General features: G+C 56.2%; 1 protein-coding gene across 3 annotated transcripts in view; it reads right to left on the bottom strand.

Annotated features, from left to right (window-relative positions):
* LOC119105723 (protein spire homolog 1) overlaps positions 1–23,134 on the bottom strand; it is a 100,425-nt gene that overhangs the window by 26,562 nt on the left and 50,729 nt on the right. For all 3 annotated transcript variants that reach the window (XM_037229202.1, XM_037229203.1, XM_037229204.1), the window contains 4 exons: positions 16,330–16,430; positions 12,881–13,084; positions 6,994–7,236; positions 2,278–2,407 (listed from right to left, as the gene is read on the bottom strand). In XM_037229202.1, the coding sequence (XP_037085097.1) occupies positions 2,278–2,407; positions 6,994–7,236; positions 12,881–13,084; positions 16,330–16,430 (678 nt within the window). The remainder of the gene's footprint in view (positions 1–2,277; positions 2,408–6,993; positions 7,237–12,880; positions 13,085–16,329; positions 16,431–23,134) is intronic.

Genomic DNA, 23,134 nt, shown 5'->3' with positions numbered 1-23,134 from the left:
GCATCCGCACACAGCAGTTATGCCCCGCTCCCCACCCCCTGTCCTCGGTACGGTCGTGTGTCTCGGACCAACGCGAATGACCGAAGCAGTTGCACGCTCTAAGAAAAACATAGTCTCAAAGAAGAACGCACGTGGCATCTAGGTGAAACTGACTCCAGAATGCACATCGCTGCTGCTTAGGCGACGACCGTCTTCGTACATGAGTGTATTGCCATCAAGTCTGTCTCAAACTATGGTGGGAAACGTTCGATCACCTACTCAGCGTAAAACGGTGAATTTTTCTGGCTAAAAAAATTGATCGCAATGTGGCATCTGATTTTTTTTTTTTTTTTGATTGAAGAAGCTTCCTGTTCTTGGCAGGATTCCTGGGACCGATTCATTTCAGACCAAAAAGATATACTCTCCACTGAGTATCTCCTATCTCCTTATTCATGACCGGATCAATCATAATATTCCCCACGCGGTCTGAGGCCGACACCCTGTTCAAAGAACGTTAAATCAACCTGCCCACTGAAGCGTCACATAAAGGTATTTTGGCGCTCAAAGATTGGTACACTTTGCGAAACGATGATAGGCACGACAGCATGACGCACGGGACACCATGTACTGTTCCATCGACCCATTCTATGCCTGCGGGTTTCCTGCATACTGTTTTTCTGCGGCGGCTCATGCTAGGAACGTGACCCCCGGGCCAGACCGTTGGCTGCGCCGCTTTTCGCACCATCCGGTAGCGAAAACGGAGCACCGGCAAGAATCCCGGCAAAAACGGCTCACATGGGCGTGGCGATCCCGGCGCAGCACGAGAAAAAGGCGGCGATGCCGGCGCGGCATTCCGCCGACCCGGTCCTCCCGGCGGCGATATCGAAGCGCTTCCGAGCAGACGCGCAAAAACGGCCGTAATATATCAGAGGTGGTCACGATGTAGTCGGTTGGAGATAATGACGCAGGCCTGGCCAGCTGGCGGCGGAAGGAGCTCCGATTCGCGCTGCCCTGGTGGTTCCCGTGATCCCGCAGCACCCATCACGCAATCTTATCCTGTTCCAATGTCCTTTCCCAGGCTCATTACGGCTTCCATTTGTATCTGTCCGTAACGAGTGCGGTGATAGGCACCTTCGCGTGCTGACAGACCGGCACGTCAAACACAGCTACGAAAGGTCCCGCCACCCCGGGTTCGGCGGTCCTCGAATAGTTATGCGCCACTGTTCTGCCAAGCATGGGCGGTCGAGAGTCGTTACCGATTCGCTTGTTGCCTTTTCTACCCACGCATAACTATTCACCTACCCTCAACACACCTATGCCTGCCCACATGTTTCTGACTTAATTAGACCCCGACTTTCCGCAGGGCCGGGAGCGTAGAGCGGAAGCAATCTTTCAATCTGTTGCGCAATATACTCAGCTACTATTCATGATACAACAGTCGTCGATGTGAACATCAAAGTAACCAGATGACTGTTTTGCAAGTGCTATTAAGCGGGCCTTTGCAAGAGATTAAATGTCTCCCGTTGAAGCAGGTTGAATGATAGCTCAAGAATTACCTGGAATAAGACAGGGGAATATAATGAGGACAGAGAGCCATCTTGCTTTCGATAGACAGTAAAGCGACTGTTGAAATAAACTAATGATACACCATTATAATGCATATGATACATACAAGTGATACACTGGACAACCGGAAAAGAATGAACAAAGGAAGTGGACGCTAAATGTTGGGCAATGTCGCTTTGAAATTTGTAACCCCATATAATATGTCTGGGAAGAGACTTACCCAAAGGCATGGGCACAAACTGCCCATAACATTAGTGCTGTCCCTTTCGGCCACGCGCGTTCCACGAGATAACAAGATAAAGTCGGGATAATTAAGGGTATAATTTAACCAGGTTACGCGGGTAATTACCCCGACGCAATAGCCCTCTAGCCCGGGCAGTTCAAGCCAACAGCGTCGCGTTTCACCTCCGGCTGCTTTGGTCAGTTGCCTCGCTCCAGAGAGCTCCGTAGAGACGCACACTCGTCAGCCATTGTAAATCGCGCACTAACTGACCATTTACGAGTTCCGGAAGAAGCGAGTACCGTTCCGAAGGCGGCGCCCCTCGCGTCACTGTACGGAGCTGGTAATGGCCAGGTGACTGTGTCCAGATTCTTCCGATAATTCAGGACAATCACGCGGCACGTGCGCGAAACGAATCCGAGAGGAAACAAGACATGTAAGACATCCACCATATATGTGTCATCTGAGTTCTGACATGCAGGCATACCCACTGGCCAGCACGGCAAACTGACCTTTCTTGACAGCTGAGCAGGGAGTCTTCTTGAGCGAGTGCTCCTGCTTCCGGATGGACTCCATGAGTCGCTCGTGGCTCGAGATCTTCCGGGGCGACATCGGGGCACTACTGATCTTTCGCTCGCTGACCTGAAAGCAAAGCGGCGGCGGTTACCACGAAATGCAGACAAGAATGCAGAAGGAGAGTGAAAGTGACTGCAAGGGATAGACGCGAAGAGGGCCGACCACGGCTGTTCCGGAAGAGGGGTAATTTTTAAGGTATGGTTTCTCGAAAAATAAGCGAAAACTGAATATACAGAATGCAAACAGAAAACAGGATGAAAAGGTTAAGGTCAAAACTAAAGATAACGACCGAAAATGGAGTGCCGTCCATTTTTGAGCATTTATAACTGGTTGTTTGCATAAGCCAACTGCACTTGAACTTAGATGATAGCTGTATTTGGTATTCTGCCAGCGCACTCCACTTTGTGCATGCACGGCACATGGCAGCCCAAATGATACGCCTTCATGCCTGGATGGTGGTCTGTGAGTTGTAAATGCTCGGCATCCAGTGCGCCTCGATTAGAAGAGGAAAAACACGACGAACTCTGGGAATCGGTCTAAATTACGAGGCGTCCTCTTCCGATGTGTGTAATATTAAACGGGTAAATAACAATAACGAGTGCCCCGGAGGAGCGAAAAACGCGACTCAAATGGAATGGAGTTACTCTGGAAACGCACACAAAGTGATCTATGGCGACCAGTCGGCAGCAAAGAAGTGACAGCAAAACTAATAAAAACACATCTAGACCACGCGGGCCATACTTGTGCCCAAAACGAAAGAGAGATCATTGCCAGCCCCATCGTGCACAAAAACACAATACACATGGGCGGGTGTAACGGAGCCGGACTCGTGCGGTCGGCCCAAAAACTGCGCGCGGCCGCGGCGCGCCTATTCAGTCCTTCAGGTCGGTTGGCTCCAGCGACGTGCTCGAGTCGACGTGGCGGTCGGGCCCAGCCGGCGCGGCTGCCCGCCGCCCTGACCCAGATGTGCGACCAGGTCCCGTGCAGTGGCGGGGGTCAGCCGGGTCAGGACAGGCTCGACGGCACCGCCAGATCCGGGAGGGGAGAGGAGGGGGCTGGGCTTCTACTGCGCGGCGCCTCAGGATGTTTGGACTGGGAAAGGCTGGATATGCCGCGCATGCTTTCGTACGTCGCTGAGAGACCCTTACACCCGCCAGGCGGACATGGAGCCAGGCTTATGTTCGACTCAAGCTAAGTCGTGAATTGGCCCACGAGCCAGCTGTTTTGAGTGGGCCGTAGGCTGAGTCGGCTTGGTACGAAATACACCGCTCTGAGCCATGAGCCGATTCACGTTCTTCGTAAACGGCATGATCTAAACCGCGAACCGATCATTTCTAACGTTGTCGTGTCAGTGAGCCATATGACTAAAATTAAGACGGTAACAGGAGGAAACACAGCACGCCCCACACAACTTAACAGACCATTACAGAGTGTTAAAAGGAACAGCACGCGGCATGAGTTGTACAGCTTTTGCAAGGTAAGCACAAAGTCTGTTGTTATAGTTTCCAAGCAGGAAACAAAACATTGTTGATCCTAATATAAGAATTGTCCAAATTCAGCCAGGAACCAGAGGATACTCCATGGTACAGATATGTAGCGTACGAGGTCCACATCGCATGCTATATAACTCATGGATCTGGGTTGTAGGCGCCAGGTATAATGTGGTAGCCTAGAACTGGGACTTCAGAGAGCTGGTTGCTAACAGGTTACAGGAAAAGTGTTATTTGCTGCACTACACTGGATAGGTTCAAGCTTCATGCTTGCTACTAGGCTATTTGTACCCATCCTAGAAGCTACGAATATATATATATATATATATATATATATATATATATATATATATATGTATATGAGTCATCATGCAACGAGTCAGAACTGAATGGGATATCTAGTTTTGCAAGCCGCGCGAGTCGTGAGCCAAGTAATTCGACGCAAGCAAAGGGTCTGAACTGAAATGAATCAAACAATCTGAAACGCCTATAAGCCATCAGCTGAAATGGATCCCAAAATCTGTGAGCCGACCCTGAGCCTGATAAAAAATGGGCGAGTCTGCATGGAGCCCGGTGTAATGGTACGGGACGAAACAACAATATGCACATATGTCTTGCCTGCCCTGCGGGCGGTGCACCGCACGGGGTGAATGTTCCACGGGGTGTTCAAGCCACGGGGTGGTAGAGCTAATGAGCTAATGTTTGAGCCTTTACTCTCACTAGGATAGCATTTGCATCCAGATGTCACTCCCCCAAGCTGATGGTCATAAAATTAGTCTGTCGCTAAACGACCAACAACACACAGTGTTTGCATGTGCCAACAAACACAGTGCTTGCGTGTGCGAAGCAGAGTCGCAGGTCATGGAGAGAGCCGAACAGACCGAGAGGTTAAAGCGATCTGCTCAAGATGGCCCTACAAGCGGTGGGTCACACGACATCCACGCGACACTACGGAGGTACAACCCGGCCATGTTTGCGCCGTAAAAGGATAAAAAGACGCCTGTGGCTTTGGTCTTTCCACCTCCGCATGACATCCGGGCTTATCAGGAGACGCACAAGCGCACGTGTCCAAGTTCACCATAAATCTCACACGTTGCGCTCACCATAAATCATAGACCTGCGCAGGACACGAAGCGCCATGCGATTGATAAACCTTAACTGCTGAATAAAAACACGATGCTGAGCACTGCGACAGGCTCCCATAAGCTCGGGCATAAAGATATGGACATTTACCGCCTCTGGTCTCACGACGGCCGATCCATGATTTACGGCAGCGCCAATCGCTCTTAAATCCCTCGTCTCACACCGAGCTCGCAGGCCACGGCTTGAATACTGGCCCAGCTTGAGATGAGTGTCGCTTGTTTGCGCTCCGCGGAGGCGACCTAGCGAGGCACTGCCCGCCCGCTGTAACACGGCGAGTCAGAGCAGACCAAATGTCTGATGCTGATCTGACTATGATGACTCTCAAATGGCTGAGCTTCTGGCCAACTAATCACGGCTCACATTTGGAAGGAGCGAAAGAATTAAGCTTTTGACCAGACTGACCAAAAGCCTGACCCATTGGCGAGGCCTTGAAAACCGCGAAAAACTTGTGTAACAATGGCCACATATGGTATATATATATATATATATATATATATATATATACGAAATAATCACCGAAATACCAATGCCCTATTGATAATGTCAGAACCGGCGTTAGAATAGCGGTCGCCACTTGGACAAAGCCTACGTACAATGTTACCAATCGCCACGCGCAGCTCTGCACCATGATTTTGAAACGTGTCACGTTAGCGCACATTAACCACGACCTTGAGTGATCGCTGAAAGCAGCGCCAAACAGCCCGCCTTCCCCCGGCTGTCCTCAGACCACTCACACGCGCGGCGACCTTCCGCGCACGGTCCGGCCGACCGGAAACCGGTTTGAATCGGATGGCGAAGACGAGGGTCAAGGGCCTCGCGCAGAGCGTGCGTCGGGACGACAGACTGACGAACCTGGGGCCGCCTCCGGACAACGGGGGCGGCCGGGCCCTGCACGTCTGCTGCCAACCTGCCAGCGAGCCGCGCCGCCGACACGAGTCGTGCCTCGACCAGCGAGGCGTGGCGAGGCGCGGGCGGGCTCGCGTCGCGTGCCGTCGGCCGCTGTTTGGCCGGAAGCGGCCGCTAATGGCACGAGGAGTGGGCGGCGTGCTGTTTTGCGGGGCGGCCCCCGCCGGAGGGGCGCCTGACAATGTGGGCACGACCCTGGCCGGCCGATCGGGCCTGCCAAACGCGCGTGGTCACGCCAGGGCCGTCGCTGGCCGCGCTTGTTTGTTGCGACGCCACCGCGACAGGCGTCGCTGCGGTGAGGTCCGGAACACACGAGCGGCGAGGCCCGGAGCACACGAACGATGGGGCCCAGAGCCCACGAGCGGTGGGGCCCGGAGAACACGAGCGGCGAGCCCCTTCCCCCCCCCCCCCCCCCCCCCCCAGCGGAGGGCTGCTACCGACCATCCAGCGGAACAGCCGCTATTTGTTGCTGATCGTCGAACGTGGCGACGGGTGATTTGTGTAGGCTTCATCGTGTCTGGAAGCGATTTGTTAACTGAAATCTGTTTTGAATTGCGCACCACGTGGAGTAAATAAATATTCAGCTCGTTGCTTCGCTCGTTATGGCAATGCGCATTTGCAGAAATGTTGTCTAAATACCAGATAAACACCGCTTAAAGCTATATTTTATCTAATCGTTACAATTGAACAAGTTGAAGTTTCCAAACAACACATGGATCAGCCGCGCAGGCGATGCACACGGCGAGGCTGTGTGCGACATACATGCGGAAGTGGTAAGCGTTCACATTTGCATGATACACCAGCACTATGGTGTGGTCAGGCACCAGCCACCACAAGAACCGGCCACAACCCTTCCGACCCGACTGGCTCGCCTCCCAGCGAGTTAATTAGGTGGGCACGACCTGCCTCAGACTCGGCCAACAGGGATCGAACACCTGTCGCTCCGCCACGACCAGCGTGTTATTAACAACGTGGGCCTCGAATGCATTCCCCCTCCCCTCCTCTCTCACAGCCCGTAGTCAAACGACTGGAAGAGCGTTGCCTGGCGCCGCTTTGCAGAAGTGATCGCCTGACGGTACATTCGTACCGTACCGTACCGCACCGAAAACGTACCTTCTTGAGTGGCGGCCGGCCGCGGATGAACTCGAGGATGAGGGCGTGCGCGTCTTTCTTCACCCGCGGCGGGATGTCGCCGTCCACCATCACCTTCCGCAGCTTGAAGCGGCGCGAGCGGATGTCGTCCATCAGCATCTCGTACGGTGTCAGCTCGAACTCGGTAGGCGTGTGGGTGAACTCGACCTTCTTCAGCTTGACGCCTCGCCGCAGCTCGCCGATAATCTGCACCCAGAGCCGGCCCTGCGGACAACGGGTGCGGTTAGAAGGCCCTGGTCTGCATACCCAGGCGACCCTGGGGATATGGGTGCAATTAGGAGGTACATGGTTGTACCCGGAGCCCGCCCCTATGGATACGGGGCGCGCTTATCGAACCTTATTAGCAACCCGGTTCGGCCCTGCAGATACGGGGTGCGTTGGAGGGAACTCGCTGCAACTAACCCCGTACCTTGCGTCGGGGGGTATCGTCCAAGGGGTAGTGCTCTGCGCCCACGGTGAGCTATAGGAGCACGCGGTGCAGAGGCTGGATTGCTCGAATGCGGCATTGCCACTAGTGCATTGACGTAACGCAGGCTCAGATGGCTATACTGACACGTCAGCTATCACATCGTGTTAGTCAGTCAGCTGTCATACCCACCGTATCACAGTCATTATCATATCCAGAATGCTCTCACGCCATGTGCCGCCAATTTAGGGGCAATAGTCGAGTGGCTGGCACCTTCGGCTCTCATGGAAAGGAGTGAGTTGGAATCCCAGTAGAGGCAGTGTCCCTGAGATCTAATGTTACCACATGCAATGTATGCATTACATGTGGTACATGCATTACATGCATGCATTACATGCATTACATGCATTATATGCTACCATATGTAATGTAACCACAGTCACTGGCACTCCGTTAAAGAGCACGCATCAAGGTGCGTCATGTTACATTAAAACAACACCTGCCAAGGTCTGTTCTGATTCCCATAAAGCTGCGGGTAACGCCTTCTGGTACAACTAGCTTCCATAAGAGAACCAATTTCCTTTAAGTTTGACTCCTGCGATTACATGAAACTGGCTCGTCCCACGCCCAACCCCAGCGTAGCAGCGTCGTGGGGCGAGCATGCGGAGCAAGCCGACAGAGTACGTCAAGCACGGCGCCAGAGCCGTGTGTCGGCGAGCCCTCAATCCCGGCGGCTGCTCTTTAACAAGCGACGTGCGAGGCCCCATACGAAGAGGTTGTGTTTGATCGCGGTTCAGAGGGCCTCGCAGATCCTCGTGCCGGGCGGGCGGGCGGTTGCGCGATATCAAGGCATTGCACATGACACGGTATGACTGCCTTTGCACGGTGCCTGAGCGGGACCCATGGCGGCTGCGGATCGGAACTTATTGTTACCACGATTCAGCGATCGGGGAACGGACAAATAGGAATATGGAGAGACAATCTGACCCGAGGCGGTGGTCATGTAATGAAACCCTTTGAAAAAACCTCTACGTTCCGCTGACAATTCGCAAAGGCTGGGACGAAACGTCGTTTCGGTAAAATTCCGGGGGACATGTCCCCTCCCCTGCCCCCCATGGTTTCATCCGTGGCAGAGGCCACCAGGGCTGCTGGAGGACGACGAGGGTGGTCACGCGCAGCCGTCCATAACACATGACACCCGCGACGACCGCGCCGCACGAGCCGCACGCTCTTCGTCACGTCCTCATATTATCTAACCGCGACCTCTGCGCGCGACGCCTCTTTGGCGCGCTCTCAGGGCCGGCGCGCCGTTTTTGTCGTGCCGGACCACGACTGATGCCGCCGCCGCCGTACCCGCAGCGAGAGCTGCAGAAGCGCCGCGATTGCTGCCGCGGAGAAACCCGCACGACGGTGCCAGCTGGCCAGCACGGCCCGAGTGACGTCACGGGACCACATGGCTTCCGGGCTGTGGAGCTGGACGCCCGGGTTGGGCCTCGTGCGAATCATGCGGGGCAGTGAGGGGTAGATCGAGGCCGCAATACGCCAGGCCACGCCAGTACGGCTAGCGCCAAGCCACGCAAAATTTGTCTGGATAGAAAAACCAAAACCTAACAGGCAAAAAGGGAATTTCGAGAGTACATAGAAACATAGGCTCTTTGCCCAGAGACGTGCTCCTACCTTAGCAATCCACTCATGTGTCGGCTATGAACAGAAATGGGATTTTAGTCTCGGTCCTAACACACACATCAAACCGTTGACACCCCGCCCGCTGGCAGCTCCCACGTCAGCTACTAACGCCGGGCCGTGCTTAAATGATCGCCCTCCCCGCCCGCTGGCGGCTCCACGTCAGCTACTAACGCCGGGCCGTGCTTAAATGATCGCCCTCCCCGCCCGCACTGAAAACACCGGCATCGGACGCGCGGCGGCGGCGCCGGCCGTGGCTGGGACGTGGCGTAATGGTATTCGGGCCGGACCGGCGCGGGCTGACCTGGTCCCGCCGTATAAATACGAGCAGTCAGACCGGCCGCCGCCATGGAATCCAGGTTACCGATTGGCGGGAGGGGGGGGGGGGGGGGCACGCGCGCACCAGCAGGCTTGCCACCAGGTCACATGCTTCGGTCACTGACGGGGGGGGGGGATGCGGGGACTGGTCGGTAGGTATGGTAAGCGCTTAGCTCTGTTGCCGTGGGTGGTTAGATTACGGTCGATGCAGCTCTCCATAGAACGGTAGGCTGGCGTAGAGTGTCTCCTCCTCCCTCCCCCGAGAACGGTCACCCGGCGTGGCTGGACAGACTGAGGCCAGATTCCGTAAAGCGGCGTGGTCCAGCGCCAATAAAGGACGTTGGAAGATCATGAATCTAGGTCTAAGCAATGCGTTTGCAAGACCCAAGGGCCCTTCATTAGGAAACGGCAGGAGCGGTGTGGGCAGGGGCACCCGTCTCTCCCCCTTCCCTTCCCCTCCGCCACTTAAGACTTCACACCAACTCCATGGCATTGCATCAGGGAAACGAAGTAAAAGTCGCAGCTGTCCAACGTATACCAGGAGAATTCCCAAGACTGCTTCCCACCTCAACCAACTAACGACAGCTGCATGAACACTAGTCAAGTATAGAATGGACGTTGTGACGAATTATGGAGATAAATTGATAGTGAAGAGGAAAGTGTCTCAGCCAATGCCTTCACACACCAGAAAACTATTCAGACATCCGCTGAAACAGCCCCAACGGGCACCTGTTGAATACCTCTGCAGTCTCCAGCAAACCTGCCAACTGCATGGAAGGCCTCACCAACCCAGTCCAATTCATAATGGTGATAGTTTGTGTGCCGGCCGAACGGGGCGGCGGACAGTGCTGGCGGGTCGGGCAGCAGGGAGGAAACCTGCCTGAACCGGAAACAATCACATGTATGTCACCGTGGGTGACGCAATGTCCCTCTTGCAAGCGCATATTCATAATGGTCATTTTCGCACCACATATGTCGTTGAGTGTAAATGAGAAGATTGGTGATATCCGTAGTGCACATGCTCGCAGACACATATGGCACGTTTCGTCACAACACTCAATCATCCGTCATCAAATTCAATTGGTGTTTACTTTCTGGTTGGTATTGAATTATGGAGCGCGTCTCGCACGTTCAACTGGTTCCGGGCTGACTGACGATTTCAACAGCACTTGCCATTATAATGAGAAGCGCATGCATGACGCTAAAGATGTGGGCTTGAGATCTAAAAGTATATGCTTTGCTGCTGATGACAGGAATTCAGGCAGTTTTTCTGCCGTCGAGACAAGCGTGACGACCGCACGTCGTCGACGAGATTGGATGGACAGGATGACTGCATCGTGAGGGCTTCGAGTGCTTTTTAAAAATGAATAATGCGGTGACTAACAAAACGCTTACAGAAAACCGACGGCATAAATAGCGAGTGATCATGCATCCAACTATTTTACCGCGCACATAAACTGCGGGCGCGAAAGTAAACCTGTTAGAAACGACAACAGATCGTATCTAAAAGATCATGCGAGCGCAAGCGGGAACGAAATTCGCGCACGAGATTAGCATTCGCACAAACCAACCAGCAGAATTTCCACTATGCAGATTCACAACCAGACAGACAGGCTCCTCAGCGCACGCGCGCTGTCTGAGTTTATTCGCTGAAAAGCCCCAGACCTTGCCTCGAAGCGCCGCCGAATGCGCGCGCTCAGCGGCGAATGATTACACTGTGCCAGTCGGCTTTATGGCTGCCAATTTCCCTTGCGTGACGCGATAAACAATTGGGATGGTCTCGCTTGGCGCAGAAGCCGTCAGGCATTCGCGGGAGATTTGGCTCTGTCACGCACTCGGGTCTTTCATCGTTCCAGCTCTGTGAGCAGAACACGGAATCCGTATTCATGGTCCTGGAGATGGCCAAGTGCAGCTTCTCAGAACGACTGACAGAACGCCATTTTCAGAGACATGGGATGAGTGCGCAGGATAGGTGGCTCACGAGCTCTAACTATAACCCTTCCACCAACCCGGAGGAAGCACTTCGACGTCGTGAGTGTAAACGGGTGATTGACAAAGTCAACAAGATAACCCATGACGCCGGTCAATTCAAAAACTTCCAGCTCATGCAGAAATAGTTATCTGTCTGTACTCTACCATACCATACAACGATATCCGTTGACAAGGTGCAAGCAAAGACAAAAGGGTAGCTTGTGGAGAAGAAAAGGGTTGTGGTCATCAAATGCACGAAAAGGGTTACGGATACATCATACAGACCACAGAGCAAACAGCAAAAACATCCACATACTGAAATCTAGCATTATTAGGATGCTCACACGGCAGAGACAAGACAGCGAACATTTCATATAAATAATGTTGAAGTGTTTTACGATTTGCCTACAAGGCTGATTCTACTTCGCGGTTGACCAGCAAAGTGACGGCGACCACAACGTCGGTACAAGCGGCGTTTTCCGCCGGCCTGATACGGCTCAACGTACCTGGCGCTGCGGCCACCGCGGCTTATGACAATGTAATACAGCCCCGAAACCCGACGAATTCACACCGCTCGCATAATAAAACAAAAGCCCACCCGCTGACTCCGTTACGCCGCGCTATTCAACGGCTTATGGCGGATCGCTTACAGCAGTGCACCCAAAATGGTTCCATCTGACCCAATCAGACCATGTGCTAGTGCGATGGTCGCTAGTTAAACACGCCTTAACCTACGGAACCAACCCATTTCCAAGGGCCAGGTCAGATAACCCAACCGTGGTCGTTCACTTGAGCACCGCTTCAGCTTGTTATTACCGCAGTGGGTCACGATGGACTGAGCCAGATCTGGCCACAGCACCGGAGAGTGGTGGCACAAAGCACCCGTTTCTCCGGTGGCCGGGTCATGTCAGGTCGGGTCAAGTCAAACGGAATGATGCGCACAAGTGAGGCTTCGAGGTGCGTCCACACGAGGGTCATCTGCGGGTAGCATGGGTACAATGACCAGGCCTGTTGCAGGACGGGAGGCACAAAAACCAGCAGCATCATGTCAAGCCATGTCACTCGCTGTTCAATGTCAGCGCAGCGCTGTCGTGCACGTCCATCGCCCGCTTCGCCGCAGGGCATTCAGACTTTGCTGGGGCCCGAAAGACCAGCGCGGTCCAGCAAGGTGCGGGGCGCCCGAGCCTAAACTGAGAGCAACAGGCACAGGCCACGACAAGCCAGTACAAAAGACAATCGGGCCACTCACTTATTGTTCGCTGTGGTATTGCTTCAAGCCACAGCCTGTGGCAACCGCGCACTGTTGATGTTTGAGCCCCTCTCCATGTCAGATGCCCAACGGTCGGGCGGGTAACCCCCTCCAATGCTCGCCATGTCAGCGCCAGCGGCTAACCCCCCCCCCCCCCCTAACAAGCCTCACCGTCTCGAGTCTCGACCCAGCCCCGCCTTCGTCGTCGTCACACCACTCACCCACTGCTGGTGGTTCAGCCCGTCCATGGCGTCCGGCCCCGGCTGGTGGCCTCGCTCGTCGGTGATGCGGCGCAGCTCTCCCGTGCCCTGGCGCACCACCTTCAGGAACGTGGTCAACTCGAGCGTCTCGGCCACCAGCGCTCGGCAGACGGCGCGGAAGTGCTGCTCCGAGCTCGTCGGCCGCTCCAGGTGGTTGACGCATCGCTGTCGACGGAGGGGGCTGGGGTTAGAGGGGCGACGGCGGAAGGACCGCGGCGGAGGACGCGCCGCGAGAACCTCTGTCGGCGTCAGAGGAGGAGGGAGGGTAAGAGGGGCGACGGCGGGAGGAGTGCGGCGGAGGACGAGCCGCAGGAACCTCTGTCGACGTCGGAGGGGGCCCCACAAGGATATCGGCAGATTGTCAGCAGATGGTGGTAGCATAAGAGGAAAACGGGTCAGCGACTTTGTAGACTTTTTGAGGGAAAGCTGTTGAAAATTTTTTGTCTGAGCTCCGTTCATTGACGACGTTTACTTATCATTCAAGAAAATGACATCAACTTGAGGATGTAATGCACATGAAGAGCAATGAATGACGAGGGCAGAGAAGTGACCAGCACAATCCACCTTGGCGGAAGGATTCTGAATAGTATTGTTATGGGCATAACCTGCACCGCGATCACTATTCTGACTCCACTGACGACGCCAGAACCTTAAAAGAACACGCGTGTCCGAGAACCGGCCTTTTGAAGCGCGCAGTGACGTCACACAGCTATTCAAAATGCACTTCATGTAAACTGCGCGTCACGCGTTTTGCAGATGCTCCGAATATTTATCGCTCCAGCCTAATTATGAATGTTGCTGAGAAACGGTATGGAATTTAGATCCGGCCAAGTCGACCGAGGAAAACGTGGAAGTGTGTCGCTCGTACCCTAATGACGTGTGTAAATCTCGTAATAGAACATTTGGTAGTAGGCCATTCTCCTCCTCACTAAGGCGAAAATCCTAATAACACGGCACGATAAAATATTGTCCGCATAAAATTAGAGCTGCACGGGTATCAATCATTCATCACCATCACCCAGCTCTGCACTAATTCAGTCCATCCTCACCACGCAGTGAATTACTGCAATGTCGCACCAACGTAATGGCTTAATCGTTCATCGACACAAGACTGGTAGCCCAACCAGCACGATCACCCCTGCAGATGTCCCTAACGGCTAGCGCCGCCCGCCACCCCCCCCCCCCCCCCCCCCCGCAGGGAGCCGGGGCGGGCCGGGCGCAGGGCACCGCGCGCGTCGCCCACCGCGCCGTCAGCGCTCGTGCCGTATTTACGGCGGTCGTCCGACTGATGCTATCGCACTTGTCTCGCCTGCACGGGCGCCGTGCACCCACGTCCGTGTGAGCGATCGCAGGAGCGTGAGCTACGTGGACTGCAGGACCGTACGGTGCGTGGACTGCAGGAACGTGCGGTGCGTGGACTGCAGGAGCGCCGCACGAACACCGAATGTCTGTCTGATGTCTAGCATGCACTTGGCATCGGACACAACTGCCGGCGTAGTCTTCCCCATCGCCACACTCTGCTGTGTGGCGACGGTGGATTCTAGAACGTTCCGACTACACGACCTTGCAGCACGCCGCCTGTGCCCCGCCCCGCAGCTGAGAGGCGTGCCGAGACTGGCGGCCGCGGCGGCCGCGGCGACACGCCAGGCGCGTCCATGTATATCCCAGCGGGACGTCTCCATGCGGCCGTCTCTCAACGACGCCGTTACTCTTCCGTCGTCGGCGGGGGAGGGCGGTCGGCGGCGCCCGGTCCAACGCGCCGGAGAGAGGTCATCCCGCCCCGCGCGGCGGCGGCGGACGCCGCCTGCCGGTGGCGTGCTGTTTATGGACGCGCTGCCAGATTTGCACGAGTGCAGCACCGGTCGATGAGAGCGTCAATAAGTGGGTTTATGGGTTGGCGAGCAGGATGCTGCCGCCGGCCAGACCGCGCGCGCCAGCCGAGGCATCTGAGGGTGCAGAGTGAGCTGTTACGCACAGCCGCCGCTGCTGAGCTGCGCCTGACTGCCGGGCGTCCATCCCGTGATGTGTGGCGGGCCGTGACCGTCGGGAGCGAGGGGGAGGGGCGTTGAGAGGTTCTGTGACCTCGTGCAACGTGTGACGCTGGAAGAGTCCTGCTACAGCCGGGCTGACGTGTGGGGGACGACCGCAGGGCCGGGAGTGACTACCATGCAAAACTGGAGTGAAATGTTCGCTGCGTAGCCGACCTTTGTTCCCTCTGAGCATTGCGCTTGCACTCATAGATTCAACTGGGCTTATTGAACATTCCGACGGGAAATAGGAAGACTTTCGTCAGTAACACAGCATGTGCAGGCCAGATGTCATTCCCGGAAGGCAATCATAAATATACATGCCATGGTCATAACATGCCGTGGTGCCTGCCCCGTTATCCCTGGAAGTGTGCTGGTGGTGCGCCTATCAGTGCACTGCTAGCGCAGCAATGCGTCGCATCTGCTGCGGAGGTATGCAAAGAGTAGTAGATTCTGTATGAACCGACCGACATGCCAATAGCTATATCAGGCAATTGCCTTCGTTCGCGAGGTCACAAAAGGCAATGGACACAACTGGCAGCCGTATGGAGTGATCTATTCTGCTCTATTGACTGAAAGAACAATGCGTAATTAGGACACAGCTTTAGGATGGGAAAATTTGGGAGCAAAAAGGCGGGTAAAGAGCGGATGCTTTTCCCATCGGGTGTCGTTTTCCACCCAAACGTTCTCATCAGGTCACCGCAGGCTGTTCAGTTTTTTCACACCAGGAACAAGGAACAGCGGCGAGGTCCGCAGTGTTCAATGACGCCCTCTCGTGACCATAAGCACCGCCGCAGTAGCAACCCAGTCACGGCATGCCGGATTTCATTACACTTCGCACGATGCGATTCAGCCTGAGGTTTAATCCAGCCAGGGTGTCTGGACCAACACGCTCACGGCCACCGCCGGCTCTACCGGCGATTCGAACACGCTCACAGCCACCGCCGGCTCTACCGGCGATTCGAACACGCTCACAGCCACCGCCGACTCTGCCGGCGATTCGAACACGCTCACAGCCACCGCCGACTCTGCCGGCGATTCGAACACGCTCACAGCCACTGCCGGCTCTACCGGCGATTCGAAAACGCTCACAATCACCGTCGGCTCTACCGGCGATTCGAACACGCTCACAGCCACCGCCGGCTCTACCGGCGATTTGGCAGGTTAATTCGGCCCCAGATACGATCTGCAAAGGACATGTGGACGAATATGCTCACAGTCCCTTTTAGGTGCCAGATCTGCCTATGAGCATGCGAGGCTCGAAAACAAGTACCCTCAAAACGCGACCAGCGGATGTAACGGTAAACCGCGATCAACTGCTATAACTCAAGAGCGTTACAAATCGTTTTGAAACGCTCCGCTTGTGCCGTCAGAAATACTCACATCGATGACCTCCTGTAGTCGAACCATGTGAAGATCGTCGTCCGAGTCGCCCGAGTCCCGTTCGATCCCCTCGTCGTCCGTCTCCGCCTTCTCGCCGGGACCTGGCAACAGAGGTCACAGGTCACGCAGGGGTCACGCTCGGACTCGGCCCGAGCCGCCTCGGGCGCCGCCCACCGCGGTCAGTCGCGCAGCGGGAAAACGGACCGGGCGCCAGTTCATGGCACGTGATCAGTGGGTGGGAAACCTGCGAGGAAAGTTCTCAAAAGGGAGGACAGACCGGAGTCAAGGCGGGTTTATCGCCAGGCTTCGCTATCAATTGCCGGCAGCGAGGTCAAAAGCCCATGGGAACTAGGTGACGCAGCCGAATGCGACCGGAATCTCTGAGACGAGGTAACGTGTCCCGGGACGAGTGTTTCGGCGTTTGTACAACCACAGTTTGTGAGTTGATGCCCCAAGTTTGAGACTACGCCGGACATGTCGCGGGGGTTTGTGTTCGGTTCCAGTTGGTCGGAGTTGACCGCTGTCGCGCGGCAGACGTCAGACATACTGCAGGCCATGAGCCGCTGACGCGTTGTTATTGCTGTGTTGTGGCAACATGGCAACACGTTTGCCATGTTGCCAAACCGAGCTCTTCACTACGCCTCGAAATAAACATTGCGACATGGTCTCTCACATAAATTACACACAAAGGCCTTCTCGACGCTCTTCATAATCAGCTGAAAGTGTAGCCAGTGCATTACATCACATTTCAATCATCGAGTCGAGTGAAAGAAAGTCGTTGCGTATGCAACGAGCCGGGCTACACGGAGCATGCTCTTCACGACAGAAGCGCGCCGACCCAAACGTGGGAATCGCCGTCTTTAGGCGGGAAGCCGTGTAGATTGCGCAACAAAAGGCGGGCGAGAACAAACAACGACGGGAAAGGAACGCAGTCGACGCGAGTTTCCGCCGCCAAGGAAGAGTGATTCAGAAACCAGCCAATCGTAGCCGACGCCTGCGTGACGTCACGGTAGGCCGCAGGAGCCGTCGGGCGGTGGCAGGGTCACGCGGGCCGCCGTCACGGTCTGCTGGCGGGCTGTCGGGGCGGTGGCGGAGGCGGAGGCGGCAGCGGCAGCGAGCCTCCCGACTCGAACAGCACCCTTCGTCGGGCGCCCTCAGTCCGGCGATGGGCAGGCAGATGAGGAAAGTGAAAGGCGTGTGGTATGTCGGCCCGTGGATCACGCAGCGCCGTACGAGAGTCGTGTTTTACGGCGCCGGTCGCAACGGGAATGCGGGCCGTCCGAGAGGCTGTTTTGCAGGCGGGGAGAGCTTCGGTGACGGCAAACCACTGAGCGCCGTGAAAAAGTCCAGTTTCAATAGCAGCTTTTCAGTCACGAATCGATCTGACCCATTGACCTCGTCTCCGCCTGCTCGCCAGCCGCCGTTCTTCCTCGCTGCTCTGCATCTCCCCGCTGCACTCTCCGCCCGACAGACGCTGCCGGCCAGCCCCGCGGCGGTCCAAACCGGACCGTGCCGCTCACCTAGCTCGTGCCGAGCAATTAACCCACAATCGTCCGCACGACCCGGCCGGCCCGCCTCCGCAATGTACGACCGCCGATCCCACTCGCGCCGATCAACCGCGAGTGGACGGCATTGGGGGGGGGGGGGGGCGCTCGGTCAGTGACCTGGGGCCGGGCCGGAGCTGACCCCAGGCGCCGCCGCCAGAGGGCCGACGCCTGAGGTCGATTCAGGAGCGGCAGCATCTGCATAATGCCGGCTGGTTGGCCGCCCAACGCCGGTGATTAGCGGGAGTGTCTCCCCGCGGGCGAGTGGAGGAAATAAAGAACAACGTGGTTTAAACACAGTGGCGGATTGTGGACTGAATGCGGCATCTGTGCTTGGTGTTCGCTTGCTTTGTTCTGATAGACTCTTTCCGGGGATGTAGCCAAACTGACGTAGCCTATACCCAGGATATAGCCCTTACACCAGTCAACAGAACTGGTGTAAAAATTTGCGTGCATAGGAATTCAATATGCGATGGCACGTAAAAAAGTATACCACCAACCACCACCTGCAACATGGCGCTCCTAGTAAATGCCACGGCCATTAAGTGCAGTCTGACTTCAGCTTACTCAGCAAACAACGGCGCGCCGACTTTTGTTAGCCGCAGACCGACAAGCTATGGATGGACGTCGACGAACAGATGACATCGATCCGTTACCCTTGATATATCAGCCGGCTGTGGGCGACCCCATTGTCCGTGCGCTCAAACAAACGTGAGTAACGGCTGCTTGTTTGATGTGCGGTTGGCTGCCGACAGGAGTTCACCACCGGCGGCTGCAGTGTTGTAGAATGAAGCACCCTTGGAACAGATGGCGCTGCGCCAATACTGAAGCTGCAGCCGCAAACACGGGTGATGTATGACTATAGAGACGCGGGTGGGAGCATGCACGTCACCATCTACTTCCAAATTTACGCAGCTCCACACAGGCCTGGCCAAACCGAACAAACGCAACGCAAACGGCCAGCTACACGTACCACGTGGAGGCTACGGACGTCCAGCAGAAAGCCTCTGACGAGTCTCTCTCACGGCAGCGATTACAGCCAGGCGACCCGCACCGACCTATCGCCGTATTACCGCATCTCTGGAATTCTGATCGACGCCGGCCAGCCGCAGATACCACTATTAGCGGACGACGTCCGTGGGCGGGCGGCCGGCGGTGACCCCTGACCCCGGCCACGTGAGGTCACCGTCCGGCCCGTCGCGGACGACTGAAGCGAGGTCGACAGCCGGGGTGCGCGCCCACAATGCCAGCAATAGCGCCCTAATGGCACGATAAAAGAGAAAACGACACGCGGTCGTCGGTGAATGGTGCACTACCCGGCTGTCGCCGTGCGTTGTGACGGCAGAAGTGCGTGCAGTGACATGTAATGCCCGGGTCGTGGCCCCGGCCCGTCGCTGTCACTGCGATCTCTCCGGCCCCGCGTGCCGCGCAGGCCCCGGTGGTGCACGGCTGCGCTCGTGGTCCGGAGCGGCGGGCCCGCCCCCGGCAGGCCCCGGCGGTGACCTGCGCTGACCCCCGCCGTGAGCTCCACCCTCGGCTCTCCAAACGGCGTCTCTCCTGACCCAGCTAGGTGGGCCGGGGTCAGAAATCATGCAGAAATACCGTGCAAGACTGGGGCGCCCTCAGGCCGGCTGTGTTTACACGGTGAAAGCCCCGCGACCACGTGACTTTGCTGCCGTTCCTCAGGCACGCAATGCGCCCGGCACGTGATGCGAATGTTGGCTACCAATATCGCAAGATAGACATCTTCGGTAGTACAAAAAGACAGTCGCAAAAAGATGGAGGGAGGGATGAATAGTGGGCGGATAAACAACAGCAACGTCGTGGCGGTCATTAGGAAAGCACGGTGCACACGGAATGTTCTATGCATCAGCCGCATGCACTGAAGTCAGCGAAATTTGTCGCCAAGGACGTCGACATTTTTCTGCGGACATAATGCTGCTTCTCATACAGATCTATCCATACAATCGAATATCATGGCCTTGTTACAAAGGAACGCTATGTTTTAGCCGGTCCTTTGTCGAAGCAAGTCAATTGAATTTCTATGGAGCCAAACAACAAGCATTTCTCGTGTAAAGATATGCGGTACTCTGTCCTTGATACCGCTATATAAACATGATTTAAGTGGTGGTTTCGCATGGCTTAAGGTCGATATGGGAAAAAGCGGTACAAATGTAACAGAGCAATCAAATCACGTAGCCAACCGTGGAATCTGCAGACAGCTCTAACGGGCGCTGTTAAACACAGCACCGTAAGCTTCGTAAAATACAACAACAAATCGCCACCGCCCAGTTCCTTGTCTGACCGTCATCCCGGGCTTCTATCATGGCAACAGAAGTATTTATCGGCTATTTTAGCCGTTTACAATCGGCATGTTGGAACCGCGTGACCAAAACCAACCGCCGATAGCAAGCCAAGACCAAAATCATAAAAGCGTAGGCTGGGGGCAGCGGTGAAACGCTGGCAGGCAGGTGTCGCTCCGAGTTTGCCCCGTGATCCAACAACGCAGGTATTGCTTCCAGTTAACCCTGTGATCCAACAACGCAGGTATCACTCCGGATTTACGCTGAGATCTAACAACTCACATGACCGCACTTGTTGCGTCATAGCACCTTCGTTACGTGCGCACCCGCGATCTAATTGTCCAACGGACAAGTGAAGCAGGTCACCAGATGGGTCTCAGGACTGCCGCTGGTTGTCACCAGCCGGCGGCACGCTTCACACGCAAGCCAGCGCCCAAAACTCTGCAATAACCACCTGACGGTGAGCAATGCGCGACGCACCTAGCTGCTTGCATTGTCCGAACAACAAACAGGGTGGAGGTCACCGAGCGACCGATCACTCGCGCGGATCAGACCTGCCATCTTGACAAACAACGCCGCCTGCGTGGGTGGAGGGCTGCCAGATTAAACGGGACGCGCCGCCGGCGCAGAGGCCAGCTATTCCCGTGTTTTGACTGCGGTCGTCCGTCGAATTGGTCACTCGAGGCGGGCCCTCGCCACAGACGACGTTAGCGTCGGCCGGCCAGCCAACGTAATCCGCTTATGTTGTCACCGCGCCGCGACACGTCTGAAATCAAATTCGTTCCGGAAAATTATATCCATACATAAAACATTTCTAACGTTGATCTCACAGTCGCGGTCTAAGATTTCACTCTCATGAATATTTACCAGGCTACGTAGCGAGCTTGCAATATAAAATGCAGGAGTTGGATCATGCATTATGCGTAGGGCAAGTCTATGCGAGAACATCGTTTTTTTGCATATATGTCGCGCCTCTTGGCTTTTCCACGGCATCAGCAAATCAGAGGCCTTCTTCAGAGTGGCGACAAAACCCGAGGACACGTCACAGCAGCAGGCGCTGCCCGTATTCGGCCGGCAGCCTTCAAACGGCGCTCTCCGTCTTATTTCCGAGGCCGGGGCACGGCTAACCGGCACACCGTCTCCAGGACAGGTGACCCGCCACTTGGCCGGAGTCGTGGACTCGGGGTCAGTGGAACGCGGCCTCCGCGCGCCTGTCTCAGGAGCAGACCGAAGGGCCTGGGAACCGCTGCAGTCGTTTCCGACCACTTAACACCGCCGCTGAGAGCCGCGCCGCCGCGCCGCATACAGCCCCAATCCCCGGAGTCAGCCAAGGTTGTCGTGACCTGCACTTCGGCTCGTTCAGTTTGGCACGCCCTCTCCCCTCCCCCAGTTTTATTTAGCCCCGGCGTCGTCGTAACAACACGCCAGCACGACACTGCCACTCAGGGCGCCCTCCCCCCTCCCCGCTCCAGAACAGGCTGCTAAGGAGCCGCGGCGGCGGCGTGCTTGATCAATAACCGGGCCGACATCCCCGCGGCCGCCTCCGTGTCGGACCGTGTCACCCCCGCCGAGAAGAGCCTGTTACGACCCAACCGGCTTTGCACGCGCGAGACGCCGACGCCGGCGGGGCATATCGCGCCGCTGCTACGCGCGTGGCGACCACGTGACCGGCCGCGGCGGCCGCCTTCAAAGGAGGCCCGGGCGGCCCGGCGGCGGCGGAACGCAGTCGGGTTGAGTGCCTCCTCGCCTGATCGATTCGCTGCTTGCGGCGGCTCACGCGTCAAGGTCAGACGAGCCCAGCCCGCTGATGAGTTTCGCTCCGAGTCGGACTCATGATCCGTACAACACCTGCCTGCGCCGGGCTGATGTTTTAATGAAGCGTGCTGCTCTGTCAAAACATTAATTTCGATTACGCACTTGCCTGAACGGCTAGTTTCTATCAATCACCCTCAACAAAAAGCCTAGGTGCGTGGGTTCATACCATCATGCTGGGTCTCAGTAAGCCCTATCTAATCTATACATATCAGCTAAGTCCGTCATCACGATTGTTAAAAAAACAAACGGAGTCCGCTGGTGCATTTGATATCATGTCTGTCTCGATGGCGTGGCCGAGATAGGCCCCGGAACTGAGGACTACGCAAACTGTTTTGCGTGGACAGCTGGTGCAGATCATGCTGCCTACGGTTAGCGTCGAGCCAGTAGGCCTGTTCAAGACTGGCCACCAGAGACGTGGTGTTGAAACGCATAGCCAGGTTGTGCCATAGCGTGATCAACCGTGAAGTGCATGCGTGTGTCCTGCGCTCCTGCTCGTGGGTCCTGCGCTGCTGCTCGTGAGACCTGCGCTCCTGCTGTCCTGCGCTCCCGCTGTCCTCCGCTCCTGCTCCCGTGTCCTGCGCTCCTGCTCGTGAGTCCTGCACTCCTGCTCCCGTATCCTGCGCTCCTGCTCCCGTGTCCTGCGCTCCTGCTAGTGAGTCCTGCGCTCCTGCTCCCGTGTCCTGCGCTCCTGCTCGTGTGTCCTGCGCTCCTGCTCGTGTGTCCTGCGCTCCTGCTCGTGTGTCCTGTGCCCCCGCTCCTGTGTCCTGCGCTCATGCTCCTGTGTCCTGCGCTCAGGCTCCTGTGTCTTGCGCATCCCACTCCTGTGTCCTGCGGTCCTGCTCCTCTGTCCTGTCCTCTGCGCTCATGCGGTCCTCTGCTGGCAAAGGCTCCCGACTCCAGCGACTGTCTGACGCTGACCCCACCTCGCGGCTGACCGCACGGGTCGGGCGTACCAGTACTCCACCATCGCCGGCCACCGGCCTTCAACTGGCGGGTACCCCGGCCGCGACCAGACACCGCTGGGCTATGACCAGACACCGCCGGGCTATACACTGCTGGGTCGCGACCAGACACCACCGGGGCATAGTTCCACTCGTTCTTGTGGCATGGCTTGGACTGCCTCTGCGTTACGGTCCGGCTGCC

The sequence above is a fragment of the Pollicipes pollicipes genome, unplaced genomic scaffold (genome assembly GCF_011947565.3).
Source record: "Pollicipes pollicipes isolate AB1234 unplaced genomic scaffold, Ppol_2.1 Scaffold_6138;HRSCAF=7277_pilon_pilon_pilon, whole genome shotgun sequence".
Taxonomy (NCBI): Eukaryota; Metazoa; Arthropoda; class Thecostraca; order Pollicipedomorpha; family Pollicipedidae; genus Pollicipes; species Pollicipes pollicipes.
Note: the sequence above shows the minus strand (reverse complement) of the source record. Positions and strands in the feature narration are given on the sequence as shown.